We start from the raw sequence: 14,984 nt of genomic DNA on the forward strand, positions 1-14,984 counted from the left end.
ATCATAAACAACACAGTTCTTTCCACTGGCAACAGTTCATTTTCCTTGTATACTGTAGTGGTCCCAAAGCGGGACTAGTCCAGACGTCTGTGATCAGTTCTAAGTCCACGTCTCTCCCCCAGAAGCCTTGTAAAGCCTCCTCTGTTAACTCAGTCACAGCTGTCATGTCACTCTTGAACAGCAAAGAGTCACCACCACAGGAACACATTGCACATATTCACTACTGACTTGGCTGTCAGGCCAGTCCACACATCTCCACCTAATAACCCTGAGCGTTAACACATCACCTTACCACACTCCTACTAACTGTCAGACACTCTCCATTGTTTTGGTTTACATTCTTTCTCATTATTCTGTAAACTTCTATCCTTCCTTTATTATACTGATGATCAACACTCCTTCACTTTCTGTCCAGTCTAATACTTGAACCGCAATAATATATTCCATTATTATCACTAATGAAACAAACTTCAGCAGGTTAATGTAAGTTTATTCTCGCTTCTCAGACTCCACCTACCTATTCCATCCTCAGTAAACTTTCTTTATTGAAACATACGCGTTGGCCAACCACAATGCATACACTCGCTCTTTCACACCACCCAGGTTTATTTTAAACTGTTGTCCAGCCTTTTCCCACAGTTTATATTATCCTGATCATGTCTAATTGGAACCCACACTTATTTTAAATACATCCAAATATCAAATTTAGCTTGATGTTGATATTCCTAGGTACCTTTATTAATTCCGGAAGGCATTTTTCAAAGTCACACACCATTCCTTTCACATCAGACTTTGAATATCACCCTTAAATCATAACACACATATATGTATCTTATCCTATTTATATTTATCTCTCTCTATATATATCCATAAAAATACGCATATATATATATATATATATATATATATATATATATATATATATATATATATATATATATATATACATATATATGTATATTTTATTTGCCTGTTTATTTCACACAATGCTGGCTTAGCATGACCTCATTTCTATGTACACATACACTTTTTTTTTTTTTTTTTGATTTTAGTTACATTTATATATATATATATATATATATATATATATATATAGAGAGAGAGAGAGAGAGAGAGAGAGAGATATATATATATATGTATATATAAAAGGCAAAGCCCTCACTGACTCACTCACTCACTCATCACTAATTCTCCAACTTCCCGTGTAGGTGGAAGGCTGAAATTTGGCAGGCTCATTCCTTATAGCTTACAAAAGTTAGGCAGGTTTCATTTCGAAATTCAATGCGTAATGGTCATAACTGGAACCTGTTTTTTGTCCATATACTCTAATGGAGGAAGCGGAGTCACGTATTGTGTCATCACGCCTCCTACGTAATCACGTGAACTAAAAACAAGGAAGAGATTTACAGCACGAGTCAAACGCGGGAACGAAGGTAAATGACGTTAATTTTTGAGTGTCTTTTAATACTGTGTAAGCATACATATTAACACGTGCAATTAAACGTGTGCATTTACGGAGTGATTTCTCAGGCTTAAAAGCTCGCCTTTTATTAAACAGGTAAATGCTAAGTGTTTTCATTCTGAAGGGCACAAACCACGTTAGATTTTGTAATGATAGTTGATTAGTAAGGTCTATTAAGGGATACTTACAGAATGATTAGTAATGCCTGTGAATGCCGATGCAAGTAGGAGAATGGGCGTGAACTAAAGAACGAGTAGTAACTTGTACAGTGAATGTCTCTAAAGTCTGTCTATTAAAAAGTTATTATATCTTTCAATCCTGTGTATTGATTAAACTACGAACCTAACAAGATCACTACATAGTGTAGAAGTGGCGGATTGAAAGAGGAATGTGAAGAAGAGGTTCAGCTTTTGAACGAGTCTCGTGTCTGTGAGTAACCCGAAAACGTGGTCAGAAAGCGCTAAGACGTTCTAGCAAAAGAGAAAAAAAAATATGGAAGGATTACAGCCCCCACCAAATCTCCAGTTAAAGGGAAATGTAGCTGAAAATTGGAAAAGATTTAAACAGAGATTCAAGTTGTATCTTGCTGCGATTGAAGCAGATAGGAAAAGTGAAAAAATGCTTCTACATGTAATTGGCGAAGAGGCGCTAGAGGTGTATAACAATTTTCAGTTTGAAGAAGATGGAGACAATATGAAATTGAACAAAATAGTTGAAAAATTCGAAACGTATTGCAACCCAAAGCACAATGTGACGTTTGAGCAGCACAAGTTTTTTTACATGTTTCCAGAAAAGTGGAGAAACAATAGACCAGTATGTGACGGAATTACGTATTAGGAGCTGTTCTAAGAAGAAACCGTCGAGACATCAAAGGACCAATAACCTCTAATCAGAACACTAACACCAGCGAAACAAATATTAACAAGAAAACAAGTATAAATCAGGAAAGAACATCTCAACTGCAAACACAATTAACCAGAAGATCAAAACGTCAAGTAAAACCACCAGAACGACTCATTGAGACATGTTGAGGATTAAAGGAACATTTTCAATTAAGAAATGCTGAATTCCTTTAACAGTTGTGCTTTTTATACATAGTTTGAATGCTGGATGTATGCCTGAAATGTTCTGGATAGTTCAGTTGTTTGAAGTGATAAAGAATTAAACGTGTGCATTTACGGAGTGATTTCTCAGGCTTAAAAGCTCGCTTTTTATTAAAAAGGTACATGCAAACGGTTTTCATGCACAGGCAGGTGAAGTGACTTCCTCAGGGTCACACAGTGGTGTGAGTACCAGGATTTGAACTGACAAGCTCCGGGTTTGCTGAAATATTACTGAAGAATGAAAAAAAACGAAAACAGGCAAATGGGGCTATGCATACAAATGTCCATCCATCCATTATCCAACCCGCTATATCCTAAATACAGGAGCCAATCCCTGCCAACACAGGGCACAAGGCAGGAAACAAACCCCGGGCAAGGTGCTAGCCCACCGCAGGGCGCACACACCCACACACCAGGGACAATTTAGAATCGCCACTGCACCTAACCTGCATGTCTTTGGACTGTGGGAGGAAACCGGAGTACCCGGAGGAAACCCAGACAGACACGGGGAGAACATTCAAACTCCACGCAGGGAAGCGAACCCGGGTCTCCTAACTGGCACCTTTCACTGCGCCACCATGCCGCCCGCATACAAACTTAAAAGGTTTAAATAAAACAGAAATATATACCTTTATTTTTACTTCCTTAACTTGTGGAGGGTGAATCCTGTAGCAAAGCCCTAAGTTTTTTCATGAAAGCCCCTTTCAGTCAATAAGCCTTAAAAACAGGTGTAAAGCTAAACTTGCAGCACCGCTATTCAATTACACTCGCCTAACGCCTCTCCTAAGGGGACATACTGTGGGATCTGGGCATCCGTCAAAGCACCAATCACAGGCCCGATTAGAAAGCGGGAAACTGTGATTTGTCGTCTCCCTCCCATGTAACAATCACAGCCCGTGTTACAACGCACTATGTATGTATGTATATATGTATATGTGTGTGTTTATGTATGTGTGTATATGTATGTGTATATATATGTTGATATGTGTATATATATATATGTATATATATGTGGATGTGTATATGTACAGTATGTCCTCTATATCGTTCTGTTCATTGTACATGCTACACACTGAATGCTGGACATGTGGTGTGTGTTCTGTGAGAGTGTATCGTGGCTCTGCTCAGTGTGTCTCTCACATACATAATCAGGCCCAGTTTATAAGTTACTTCCAGAGTGTAGTTTTGGAGTGAGAGTAGCATAATTTGAAGTTGTATTGGGGTGCTAAGCAGAGGTTTCTTGAAGATTGCAACTAGCGGTTTGTGGTCAGTTTCAACAGTGATCTCCCCCCGACCATACAGATAGCTATGAAAATGGTGGCAGGCAAACACAATGCTTAAACATTCTTTCTCAATCTGAGCGTAATTCTGCTTGGTTGTGTTGAGAGCTCTGGAAGCAAATGCTACAAGCTGTCCTTCCTGTAGTAGGCAGCAGCCGAGGCCATTCTGACTAGAGTCACTCTGTACTGTGATGAGCTTCTTAACATTGTAATATCAATTATGCGCTTGACCTCGTCCACAGCTTTCTGGTGCTTCGGCAGGATGCAGTGCCACTGCGTGTCTTTATCCAGGAGCCTGTACAACGACTCGCACACCTCTGAGAGGCGGGGCATGAATTTTCGACAGATATGTAACAAATCTGATGAGCCTTTATACACCCTTTGTATTAGTGGGAGCAGGCATGTCTTTTATAGCCCTTATCTTCTCTGGTTCTGGCTTGAGACCCTCAGCTGAGAGTATGTGTCCATGAAAACAAACTTCATTCAGTTTTACACTAGAATTACCAGAGCCTACGAAAAAACTCATAGATCCGTCCAACCTTAAATCACAAGTATACTGCAGAGCTTCCTCTGTTTGATCGTCAAGGGCATGCTCACAAATTACACGTGTAATGCCACGCTTTAGTACACGAGCAATGGTATGAGAATGGAGCTAGACGTTTTTTGGGCACATACACCACATACACTACGCTAGTGTTTAGATTTGGACGGTGTAGCGTTGGTGAGCTCTGTAAGCTGTGCTGTTTCTTTGAAGGACAGGTGATTAGCAGGATGACGCAGGACTGTCGCCTTTACGCCTGGTGCAGCTGCGTTGTTCTTATATCTGAGAGGACATTTCTTGCGGGGATGGCTTCTGTTTTCTCCGATCTGAGTTCACTTCTGTTATAGCGCGTCTTTATTTGAAAACAGCAGTGTTAGATCGGGGTGAGCATGAACGCTAACTTTGACAAGCACTATAAATTTACAGCAGTTGTTACAGACGTAAATCAAATGTATGTTTTTATGGTATAACTAGCCAACCCGTGGCGTAGCATACGCCGCATAATTATGTTTTGATGGGTGAACACTTCCTGAATGACACAGTTGTCCAAACAGAAGTGAAAACAAAATCGAGCCCAGTGCATTCTTTAATTGCCTTGTAGCGCAGTGGTAGTGTTGCTGCTTTGCAGTAAGGAGACTGTGAAAGATTTTGGGTTCGCTTCCCGGTTCCTCCCTGTGTGGATAGCGCTTTGAATACTGAAAACACCAGTATAATCACGCCGCTTTTTAAATGTTTTTTAAGCAGAGGGAAAAAAATTAACATTTGCAAAATCCGTAACGCTGCTTTCAGTAAGTACAATGCACATGCGTTTAATTTGTCGGCCACTTTTTGCCAGCGGTCTTTTCTGGTTTGGGCAGCTTTTGCACTGTTACCGTTTGTGCATTTTAAATCTTGAAATCCTTCGAGTAACAAATTAACTAACTAACTAACACCCACCCACCCACACACACACACAGCTTGTGTGAAAAAATGCGTCTGTACTTTCATCATTTTGTTGCAGCCTATCAAAGACTTGCTGATCATGTTTTCTAGACTCAATATATATTGGCTTTTCACTCAGTGCGGGGGCGCGCATTCATCTCGGATTATTACATCCAGCTAGCTAGAGTAATCTGCTACACGGCTATGTTTGAAAAACCGACTTATCCCGGATGAGTTTCACCGGCATTAATGATTAGGAATCTGGTTGGAACAAAACCCTGCATCCACTGGGGTTCACCAGGACCGAGTTTGGGAAACACTGCTGAACACAGACGAAACCGACTCAGGTGAGGAGTGGGGGCAGGCAAAGTAGTTGCAGCTATTGATTATTCAGTGTTGTTTGCCTGGGTGTCTGATCTGCTCGATGGGATCAGAAATAAAAGGAAAACAATGTGAAGGCAATGTCACAGGTGATCCTGTGGTATAGCGGGTCCACAGCTCCTCTTCAAAAGGCCATTTTTAAATAAATAATCATCGCCCTCACAGCGTAGCGAGGGGCGTGGAAGTGTGGCTGAAACGGTTTCCAGGTGGAGTCGTGCTGCGGGCATTTCTCCCCTGTGCAGTGTGTGAGCGAGAGAGGAGAGAGAGAAAGCCGGTACGTTAGAGTGAGCGAGAGCAGGCTCGAAGGCAATGTGTTCCTGTGGTATAGCGGGTCCATAGCTCCTCTTCAAAAGGCCATTTTTAATCAGGCGACTGACAGTAGTGGAGTCAGGCACAGAGAAGGTCAGCTGCTGAGACAGCGTCTTGACTGTTGCAGGACCTGCATCGGTGAAGCAGGTGAGATGCTAATGAAAAAGAGGCACAGGGCTTATTCGGTTTTAAAGACTGCTTCCTTCATTGTGTTTTAACCTCAGTTTTAAAGGATTGTTTTAAGGATCCCATGGGATACCCCTAGCAAACTGTTTTACATGCTGCATAAAGCGATTCACATCCGCGAGAAACATGCCTCTATGAACAGTCAACATGACTCAGAGGTGCATGTGGACTCTACAACAGATGAACATAAATGACGCCATTTTTTCTGTGTCGTCGCGTCCGAGTTGGTGGGCGTGGCTCTGCGAGTTGTCATCGTATCCAATGGTCTTAGAGCTGGTGGGCGTGGCTCCTTCCTGCGTGCGCCATGGGCGTCTTACTTGTCGGCGGCTTAGTGAATCCACGCCCCTTCCTGCGTGCTTTAATGGGTGTCTTGCTTTGCTCTGCGTGCTTTCATGGGTGTCTTGCCCGCTCTGGCAGCGGCTTAGTTAATTATATATATAGATATTAACAATAATAGCAGCTCTCTACTCAAAACGGCAAACTTGAGAAGCTGCCGCTTTGAGTAGAGAGCTGCTGTTATTGTTAATATTATACAATAAAAACATACATTTGAATTACGTCTGTAACAACCGCTGTAAATTTATAGTGCTTGTCAAAGTTAGCGTTCATGCTCGCCCCGATCTGACACTGCTGTTTTCAAATAAAGACGCGCTATAGCAGAGGTGAATTCAGATTGGAGAAAACAGATGCCCTCCCCGCAAAAAAAACGTCGACTCACATAAAAGAACAACGCAGCTGCACCAGGCGTAAAGGCAAAAGTCCGGCGTCATCCTGCCAATCACCTGTCCTTCAAAGAAACAGCACGGCTTACAGAGCTCGCCAACGCTACACCGTCCAGATCTACACACTAGCGTGGTGTATGTGCCCAAAAAAAGTCTGACTGCATTCTCGTACCATTGCTCGCGTACTAAAGTGTCAGCAGGTATTTTTCGTAGCATTACATGTGTAATTTGTGAGCATGCCCTTGATGATCAAGCAGAGGAAGCTCAACAGTTCACTTGTGACTTTATGCTGTAGGAAGATAAGTAAATAAATCAGCTCACATGTTATTTATTTGGATTACATAAAGACGCGCTATAGCTATTTATCTATCCCCTTAGCTGTTTTAATATATATTATATAATAACAGTTACAAAGACACTTGTTAATGTTAATTGCAGTCTCAATTGTTAAAAATAATATTTTAAAAGGAGCATCCCACATGAAAATACAACGATCTGACTGACTGACAGTGCATACCACTTTATATGGTTAAAAAGAAAAAAAAAAAAAAATAACACTTTCTTTCCAGCGGTGAATCGAACTCGGGTCTCTGAGGCGCAACAGGCCTGCTGCGTACTGATTGGCTGAGCAGTCTGTGTCAACTGTCCGTGACTTAGTATGTATTGTGATCGTGATTTAGAGAGAATAAAAGTGAAAAAAAAAGCGGAAACTTTTACAAGTCCTATAAATGTACACCGTGTGTTACAGTCGCAAACCAAATGTATGTGTGTACTATATAATATTAACAATAAGAGCAGCTCATTACTGAAAACAGCAAATATAGCAGGAAGTCGGGATCGAGCCGGGGACGCTTGATTACAAGTCAGCAAATCTTACCACTACTCTACAGAAACTGTTGTTTTTTCTTTAACCTTTTGTGAAAGTGTTTACTTGATCTTTGGACTTCAGGCTTCATATATTATATAGTTTATGCCTACATTTTGTCATTTACTACTAAAATATGAAAAATGTTTGTTTTAAAAATGTGTTTACACAGATTACTGTAGAAACAGAACACACATGAAATGCGTGTGTTCCAAATAACGATCTATTATTTCTACTCTAAAACTCTAGCAGTTCAGTCACTGCCAGATAATCAAACAAGGCATGAGCTGGGAAAACTTAGTGAACGTTCTGCAACGGTGGGGGATGGAATAGCCAGCTGCTAGCTGGCTCGTCTTAATTGACACATTTAGAAGACAAATGAGAGGTGAGAACGGTTTTAAGGTGGGCCGGATCTATGATTTTTTTCGTAGACTCTGGTAATTCTAGTGTTAAACTGCAGCTTGTTGATGCTCAGTCTCAGCGTTATTTCTCTGCAGCAGTCCTTTAGGGCAATTATATTGATGTCGTGGTCATGAGCGGCTTCCTCCAGAGAGTCTCCGCAACCCACTATAAGTATATCATCTGCAATCAGCTCGACACCATGCAGGCCAGCTAATTATTTATGTTGTTTTCTTTGGTACACCTCAGGAGCTACTGACATGCCAAAGGGTAGCTTGAGCCAGTGTATTCACCCTCAGGGTGTCCAGAAAATTGTAAGGAGGCTGCTATGGTTGTCCAGTTTAATATGTAGGAAGGCGTCCCAGGCATCCACCAATGAAAAAAGATGGGCTGTCGGCAGCTTATAAAGGATGTCTTCGAGGGTCAGCATTATATAGTGGGATCTTTTCAGAGCTTTCTTCAATGCCTTTGGATCAGTGCAGATTCAGATTTTGCCACCTTTTTTTACTATGACCATGTTGCCTATCCATTCTGTGGGGTCAGTCACTGGGGCTAGATGGCCATCTCGTATGTGTTTGTCCAGTTAGTCTTTGACAGCTGTCCTGAGGGCAACTGGAACATTGTGTGGTGAGCATTGCACTGGTGTGACAGTCCGATCCAGGTCAAAGTAATGATAATAATAACAATAATACATTTTATTTATATAGCACCTTTCCCATGCTCAAGGTACTTCACAGAGTTTAAGAAGGAACATCAGTGTTTACAGTATATAGCATTGTACTACAGATAAATAAATAAAGAAGATTAAGATAATAATAATTCATTACATTTATATAGCGCTTTTCTCAGTACTCAAAGCGCTATCCACACAGGGAGGAACCAGACCCACAATCTTCCACAGTCTCATTACTGCAAAGCAGCAGCACTACCACTGCGCCACCTGTGAGGACAAATTTAGAGAAAAAGCCTAACAGACAACATCATTGATGGCATAGTACACACACACACATACAGGTTACATGAGCATCTTAACATGGAGGTAAACTGAGAGAAGGGTAATAAAGTCAAGTAGAGCTAAAAGACAAACTGATCAGAGGAGTTTTAAAAGAATTCATGGAGTCAGCTGACCTGATTAATGTCGGTAGGTCATTCCAGAGTCTGGGCGCTATACAGCTGAAGGCCCTGCTGTCACCCATGGTGTGTAGATTAGTGTGAGGTACAACAAGATGGCCAGAATCAGAGGACCTTAGTGGGCGCGCAGGCACATAGTGATGGAGAAGGTCACTGATGTAGTTTGGCGCAAGGTCATTTAAGGCTTTGTAGGTTATTAGTAGGATTTTATATTCAGTTCTGTAAGACACAGGGAGCCAGTGAAGGTGGAGCAGGATGGTGTGATGTGCTCGCTGCTGCTGGTTTGAGTAAGGACTCTTGCAGCTGAGTTTTGAATAAGCTGGAGCTGTGATATCAGATTAGAAGGGGCACCTGCCAGCAGCGAGTTACAATAATCGATGTGGGATGTGATAAAAGCAGGGACAAGTTTCTCAGCATTAGAAAAGGAGAGGAAGGAGCGAACACAGGATATGTTACGGAGGTGAAAGTAAGAAAGTTTCTTAATGTGATTTATGTGGGCCGAATAAGAAAGGGAGGAATCAAAAATGACACCAAGATTCTTTACAGTAGAGGCAGGTCTGATGAGATCACCGCCAAGATGAACTGGGAAGGAGCTCATTTTATTAAGTTGCAATTTAGTCCCAATTTGCAGGAGTTCAGTTTTGTTGCAATTTAATTTTAAAGAGTTCTGCTCCATCCAGGTATTAATTTCACTCTTCCCCAGGGAGAGATTTGATGAAATTCCTGAATATGTCCCGGTATCTGGTGGTAAGTTCCTGTTCGGTCAGCGTTTCTGTGATATGGCCTTTTAAATTATGAAGTTCTTCCAGTATCGTGATGTGCATCAGTCCCAAATGCTCACATGTTGAACCTGATAGGAGTAGATTTTGATTCTACTATTGATTGAACTATTTGAAATTCTAGCTTGTGACTATGTCCCTTTATCAGGCATTCGGTGCGGAAAAGGCCCACTGACTTCATCACCTACCGCAAACGCAGTTTCAGTCTCGTCTGGCTAGGAATTAGCTTTTTCCTGTAGACTCATGACTTTGCATGTTGCTTACGAATCCAGCTGGCAATGTTGCTGGGTGCTGTGGAGCTGTAGGTTGGCAAACCTTGTCAAAAGCTGGACATGTGGCTCTTCCCCGGTTGTGTGTGCTGCCATAGTACTTGCACTTTTCAGCGCTCGCGGGGTTGCTCAGAAGTCGTATTGTGGTGGACTTGAGTGTGCCTTGTTGTGCTGGCTTTTGGAAGTCAGTGCCGTTAGTTATTTCTTCCGCTTTGGCCTGTGTTAGTGCCTTCATTTGCAAATCTGTTTGCTCCACAGCTCGGTAGATGTCGATAACATATGCCAAAGTAAGTTCCCTTTCTTTTAGCAAGCAGCGTCTCATGCTTTCATCAGCAATACCTAACACCAGCCTGTCTCTAATCAGTTCGTCTTTCAACTGCTCATAATCACACGTTACAGCTTTCTCCATTAGTTTAGTTACAAATACGTCTTTTGTCTCAACTTCCTCTTGCATAAGGGATCCGAAGACAAAGCATTCGAATATGACATTCTTTGTCGGCTTGAAATGCACCTCGAGGGCAGTCAAGATGGTGGCAGCATCCTTTTGCTGTTCCTCCATCAAGTGCAGATTGTGTCAGTAGACATGTTGGTACTCACTACCCATTACACGTCTGAGGGTGGCTGCTTGTACATCTACAGGTTTCTCATGCAGTCCTGTGGCTAACATGAAGTCCTGAAAGTTGCTGGACATCTTCATCTCGGCTGGAGGTGGTATGACATTTGTGTATGTAGTTTCTTGGTAATAAAATATTTTTCAGCTGAATATCTAGTTGATTTGTCCTGAAATGGACACGGTTGCGGTTCACACTTCTGACACCATCTTTATGTGTATAGACCACATGGAGCCATTTCCATAGGTCAGCTCTATCTGCTTTATTCAAACTGTCCATGTCAAACAGACAACCACCAACAGCACACACTATCTATTTATACAGTGTCTGCCACTAGGTGGCAGCATAACCCCTTAACAAGACGTGTGGTGAACAGGAGGACTTTAGGGACCTTCAAAACTTGAATATTTTGGAGGAATTAACTGGATAGGACTTGTTAGGCTGAGTGGCCTGTTCTAAAGTTCTAATTGGTTGTCAGAAAAAGAAGAAAGCTTTTTGAAATAAGCTTCCAGACATATCATAAGACACTATTAATATCATTGTATTTATATGGTTATCTTTGTTTAATCCTGGATATGTGTGACCACAAGACTGATAAAAGCTGCTCTTCAGTACAATGATGGCCACTAGAAGAAAAGCACTAAAGCACTAAAGTCATAGAAGACATTCATTCTGGAGAAACAACAGTCATCTCTGAACACACCAACACCTCAGATCCTACAAAATAGAAATCATAGAGCACCATACATAAAGTTATAATCTGTTGTATTTTAATGTGTGATTTTGTTAAGGACTCTTCCATTTTTCCTTTTTACTTATTTCCTTATTTATTTTTTCTTTGTTATTGTACTACTTTGTCTTACTTTTTGTAAAGCACTTTCAGCTCACATTTGTATATGAAAATGTACCATAGAAGTAAATGTCATACTCTCCTAATTTTTTTTTTCTTCTAGTTTACTAGATGGCTTCAATGAAAATTTATTTTGGTTGATGCGTGATTTGTTTGAAGAGTACAAAAGAGTGAAAGGAAACAACAGCCTTCCACAGCTCATCTCTTTATTTGCACCATTTCCAAACAAGGTGCCTCTCTCATTCATTCATGATGAAGATGACTTACTTTACTTCAGTTTCCTGAGTCAATGTCACCCAGACAAAGTCGCCGTTCCACAGCACAAAGAGGCTTTTCAAGATCTTCGGCGATGTGTACTCAACAGTCTTTGGGAGACTGTAAGGTATGTTGGTTTACTGATCAGTCAAATTTCAGCAGATTATAAATAGTGATGGACATCTTTGACACAATCCTAGCGATGCAGTGATTGAGAAGATATTTCCTTATCTTTGTGCCAGGCTCTTATTTTTTACTATTTACATCGTTTTCATTCTTTTGTTATTGTCCTTTGTTTCTTAATTGTTTTTCTCTTTCACAGCTTTATCTACATTTAATTTCTTCTGTCTCCTCTCTGATGTTTTATTATTTCCTTGTGTCCACCATACTGATTAATTCTGTTTGTTTATCTGTTTATGGAGAAGGTGAAAACCTCCAAGGCTCTTCCAGTTCTCCTCTTCATTGTCTTCCTTTCTTATTCTTGTTCTTCATATCTCAACATCATGGGGTTTTGATGGCCACTGTTAGACCCCATCGATGATGAGCAAGTCTTTCTTGTTCCTGGTCAAAGAGATGAAGAGTGATGGTGCAGTAACTGCACTTGTTGATATCAGCAATTAAAATGTTTTGACTGCTACTTGGAGGAGATGTTTAAATTGAATTCAGTTCCATGAAATTCTATGTACTTTTGTACTGTACTCTTCATTGAGCACAGACTCAGACTGCTGTAACAAATTTACAGCTAAAATAAAATTACAAACATTAAAATTACAAAATGCACACTTGACAATGATGGACTGACACTCGTCAAATACTGATTAGGGTAAACACACCATAAAACAAAGCAAATTGAAATTATTTAACATAATCAGTTGTAACAGACAAAGTCTGACCCGGTGTCAGTATTTGACTCATTTCTGTTTTTGACCACATCTTGACTCCTGGATACTTTTAGAATCCAACATGTCCTGGTAGCCTGCGTGATTCTTGGGTCTTTGTTAATTCAGGCACTCCTGGAAGTTTTATCAGTTTCAATCCTTCCACTTAATGTTGTCTTGAGATTAGCTCACTGTCAGTACCTCCATTATCTTACATTTCTATTGATTTATTTGACTGACTCCTTTTGCCAAAGCAGCTTAAAACATTTGAGATGTAACTAGTTCCATTTCTTTTGGTTTTCCCATTAGTGCATTGACAGGCCATGTCACTTGCTTATAGTCACAACATGTCTGTACTGGCATTTGAACTCACATCCTCAGAAATCCAAAGCCCCAGTCACTACGCCACACTGCCTGCCTGTTATCTCGATCATCTTGATTTCCATTGGCTTCAGAAACACACGCTACTCACTGATTGGAGAACTCCATTTGAGCACATATTGCATGGAGTCCATGGTGCTTGATGACGTGTATTTAGTTTCTGATTGGCCCATCTTTACAGATTTGCCACTTAAACACTCTTCTTGAGATTTATTCTGAATTTTCATGTGCTGATCACAGTCTGAAAGCAGATGCACTTTCCAGATTGAAGGAGCCTGATGTGGTGGTGTTTGAACCCAAATGTATCAGACCACCTTACAAATATTTAGGAGCAACAGTCACAGAATTGCCGGAAAAACTCTGAGCGTCCCTTCAGTTGTGGTGGTCCAATCCTCCTCCACCTCATGAGTCACCTGATGAAGAGTCATTTGTTCCTGATCCAGCTATTTGTACAGTTTTGAGAAGAGTCATTCACCACCCTTTTTGGGTCACCCTGGTATTTTTAATGTTTTACAATTTATACAACAATATTTCAGGTGGCTGAATTTAGCTCAAGATGTTAAAGTCTCTGTGAGGTTATGTGACACTTGTTGTCATTTTAAACATTTGTTTCTACTATTTGCCCCTGCCATACAGTCTTAAGAGGATATAATGGTGGATTTCATAACTGATCTGCCAGTCTCTAAGGGTCATACTACCATTTTGTCATTGTGGATTGTTTTAAAAGAGCGCTCATTTTATTCCCCCGTTCCCTTCCTTCCACAAAGGAATTCATGGAAATTTTTATTTGACATTTCTTTAAATTCCACAATGTTATGATGTCCAGTCTTTCTGATCGGGGTCTGCAGTTGATGTGTTGATTCTAGGAGGGGTTTTGTAACAAGGTGGGTATCCAAGTTAAACTTACTGCCAGTCATCACCCGAAGTTTAACCTCCTTGGTGTTCCATTTTATTCCAAAAACACTTCTAAAAAGAATTGCATTTCTTTGTGGTATAAAAAGTTACATTTTTATTACCTTTCAAAAGTATAATAAAGATACAAATAAGAACAGTAATGATGAATAAAAATATAAGAAGAAGTGAACAATAATAACAAAAATAATAATAGCACTAATAATAATATTACTAATGATACAAAAACAGCATATAATCTCAAAATGAGTCCTTTGTGTAGTAAGTCTTAAAGCACGGTGAAACACTCAATCCAACGTCATAGTTTGGCAGATAATCACACGTTTCTTTCCAGATATATCCGTTTTTGAACAGCACACTGCACAGCAATGAGTTTGATTCAGTTTTTAATTTTTTCTGCTAAAGGTGTATAATCAATTAAATGTCTACCAATAAGACACTCTGGACTGATCCACGATGTGCTGGGTCAACCGCATGTCTTTAGCGGTAGTGTGGATGGTGGATGTGCTGCAATGGTGGCGTGTAAAGTTTGCACGATAGTCAGTTTCACCAGCTTTTTATTTGTATAAGACGAATGCATTCCTAATGCACTGTTCCACCAGGTGACAAAATATCTTCTTCTAGTATTTCTTTTAAGAGACTGTAGCTGCATTACGTACAGTGCTAAGAAGACAAACGTCTTTCATGTCTTTCCATTTCAGCACAAGCACTTTACCCTTTTGACAGGCTACTAGTGCACCTTACTATCA

The 14,984-nt window shown here is 40.5% G+C and overlaps 1 protein-coding gene across 5 annotated transcripts in view; it reads left to right on the forward strand.

Moving 5' to 3' along the window:
* The window catches only part of LOC114669445 (uncharacterized), a 488,735-nt gene that overhangs the window by 48,094 nt on the left and 425,657 nt on the right, over window positions 1–14,984 (forward strand). For 4 of the 5 annotated variants that reach the window (XM_051923211.1, XM_051923213.1, XM_051923217.1 and 1 more), the window contains exon 3: window positions 11,913–12,191. The exons of the other annotated variant lie outside the window; for it this stretch is intronic. In XM_051923211.1, coding sequence (XP_051779171.1) covers window positions 11,913–12,191 — 279 coding nt within the window. The remainder of the gene's footprint in view (window positions 1–11,912; window positions 12,192–14,984) is intronic. 5 annotated transcript variants of the gene reach the window in all.

The sequence above is a fragment of the Erpetoichthys calabaricus genome, chromosome 2, assembly GCF_900747795.2.
Source record: "Erpetoichthys calabaricus chromosome 2, fErpCal1.3, whole genome shotgun sequence".
Lineage (NCBI taxonomy): Eukaryota > Metazoa > Chordata > Cladistia > Polypteriformes > Polypteridae > Erpetoichthys > Erpetoichthys calabaricus.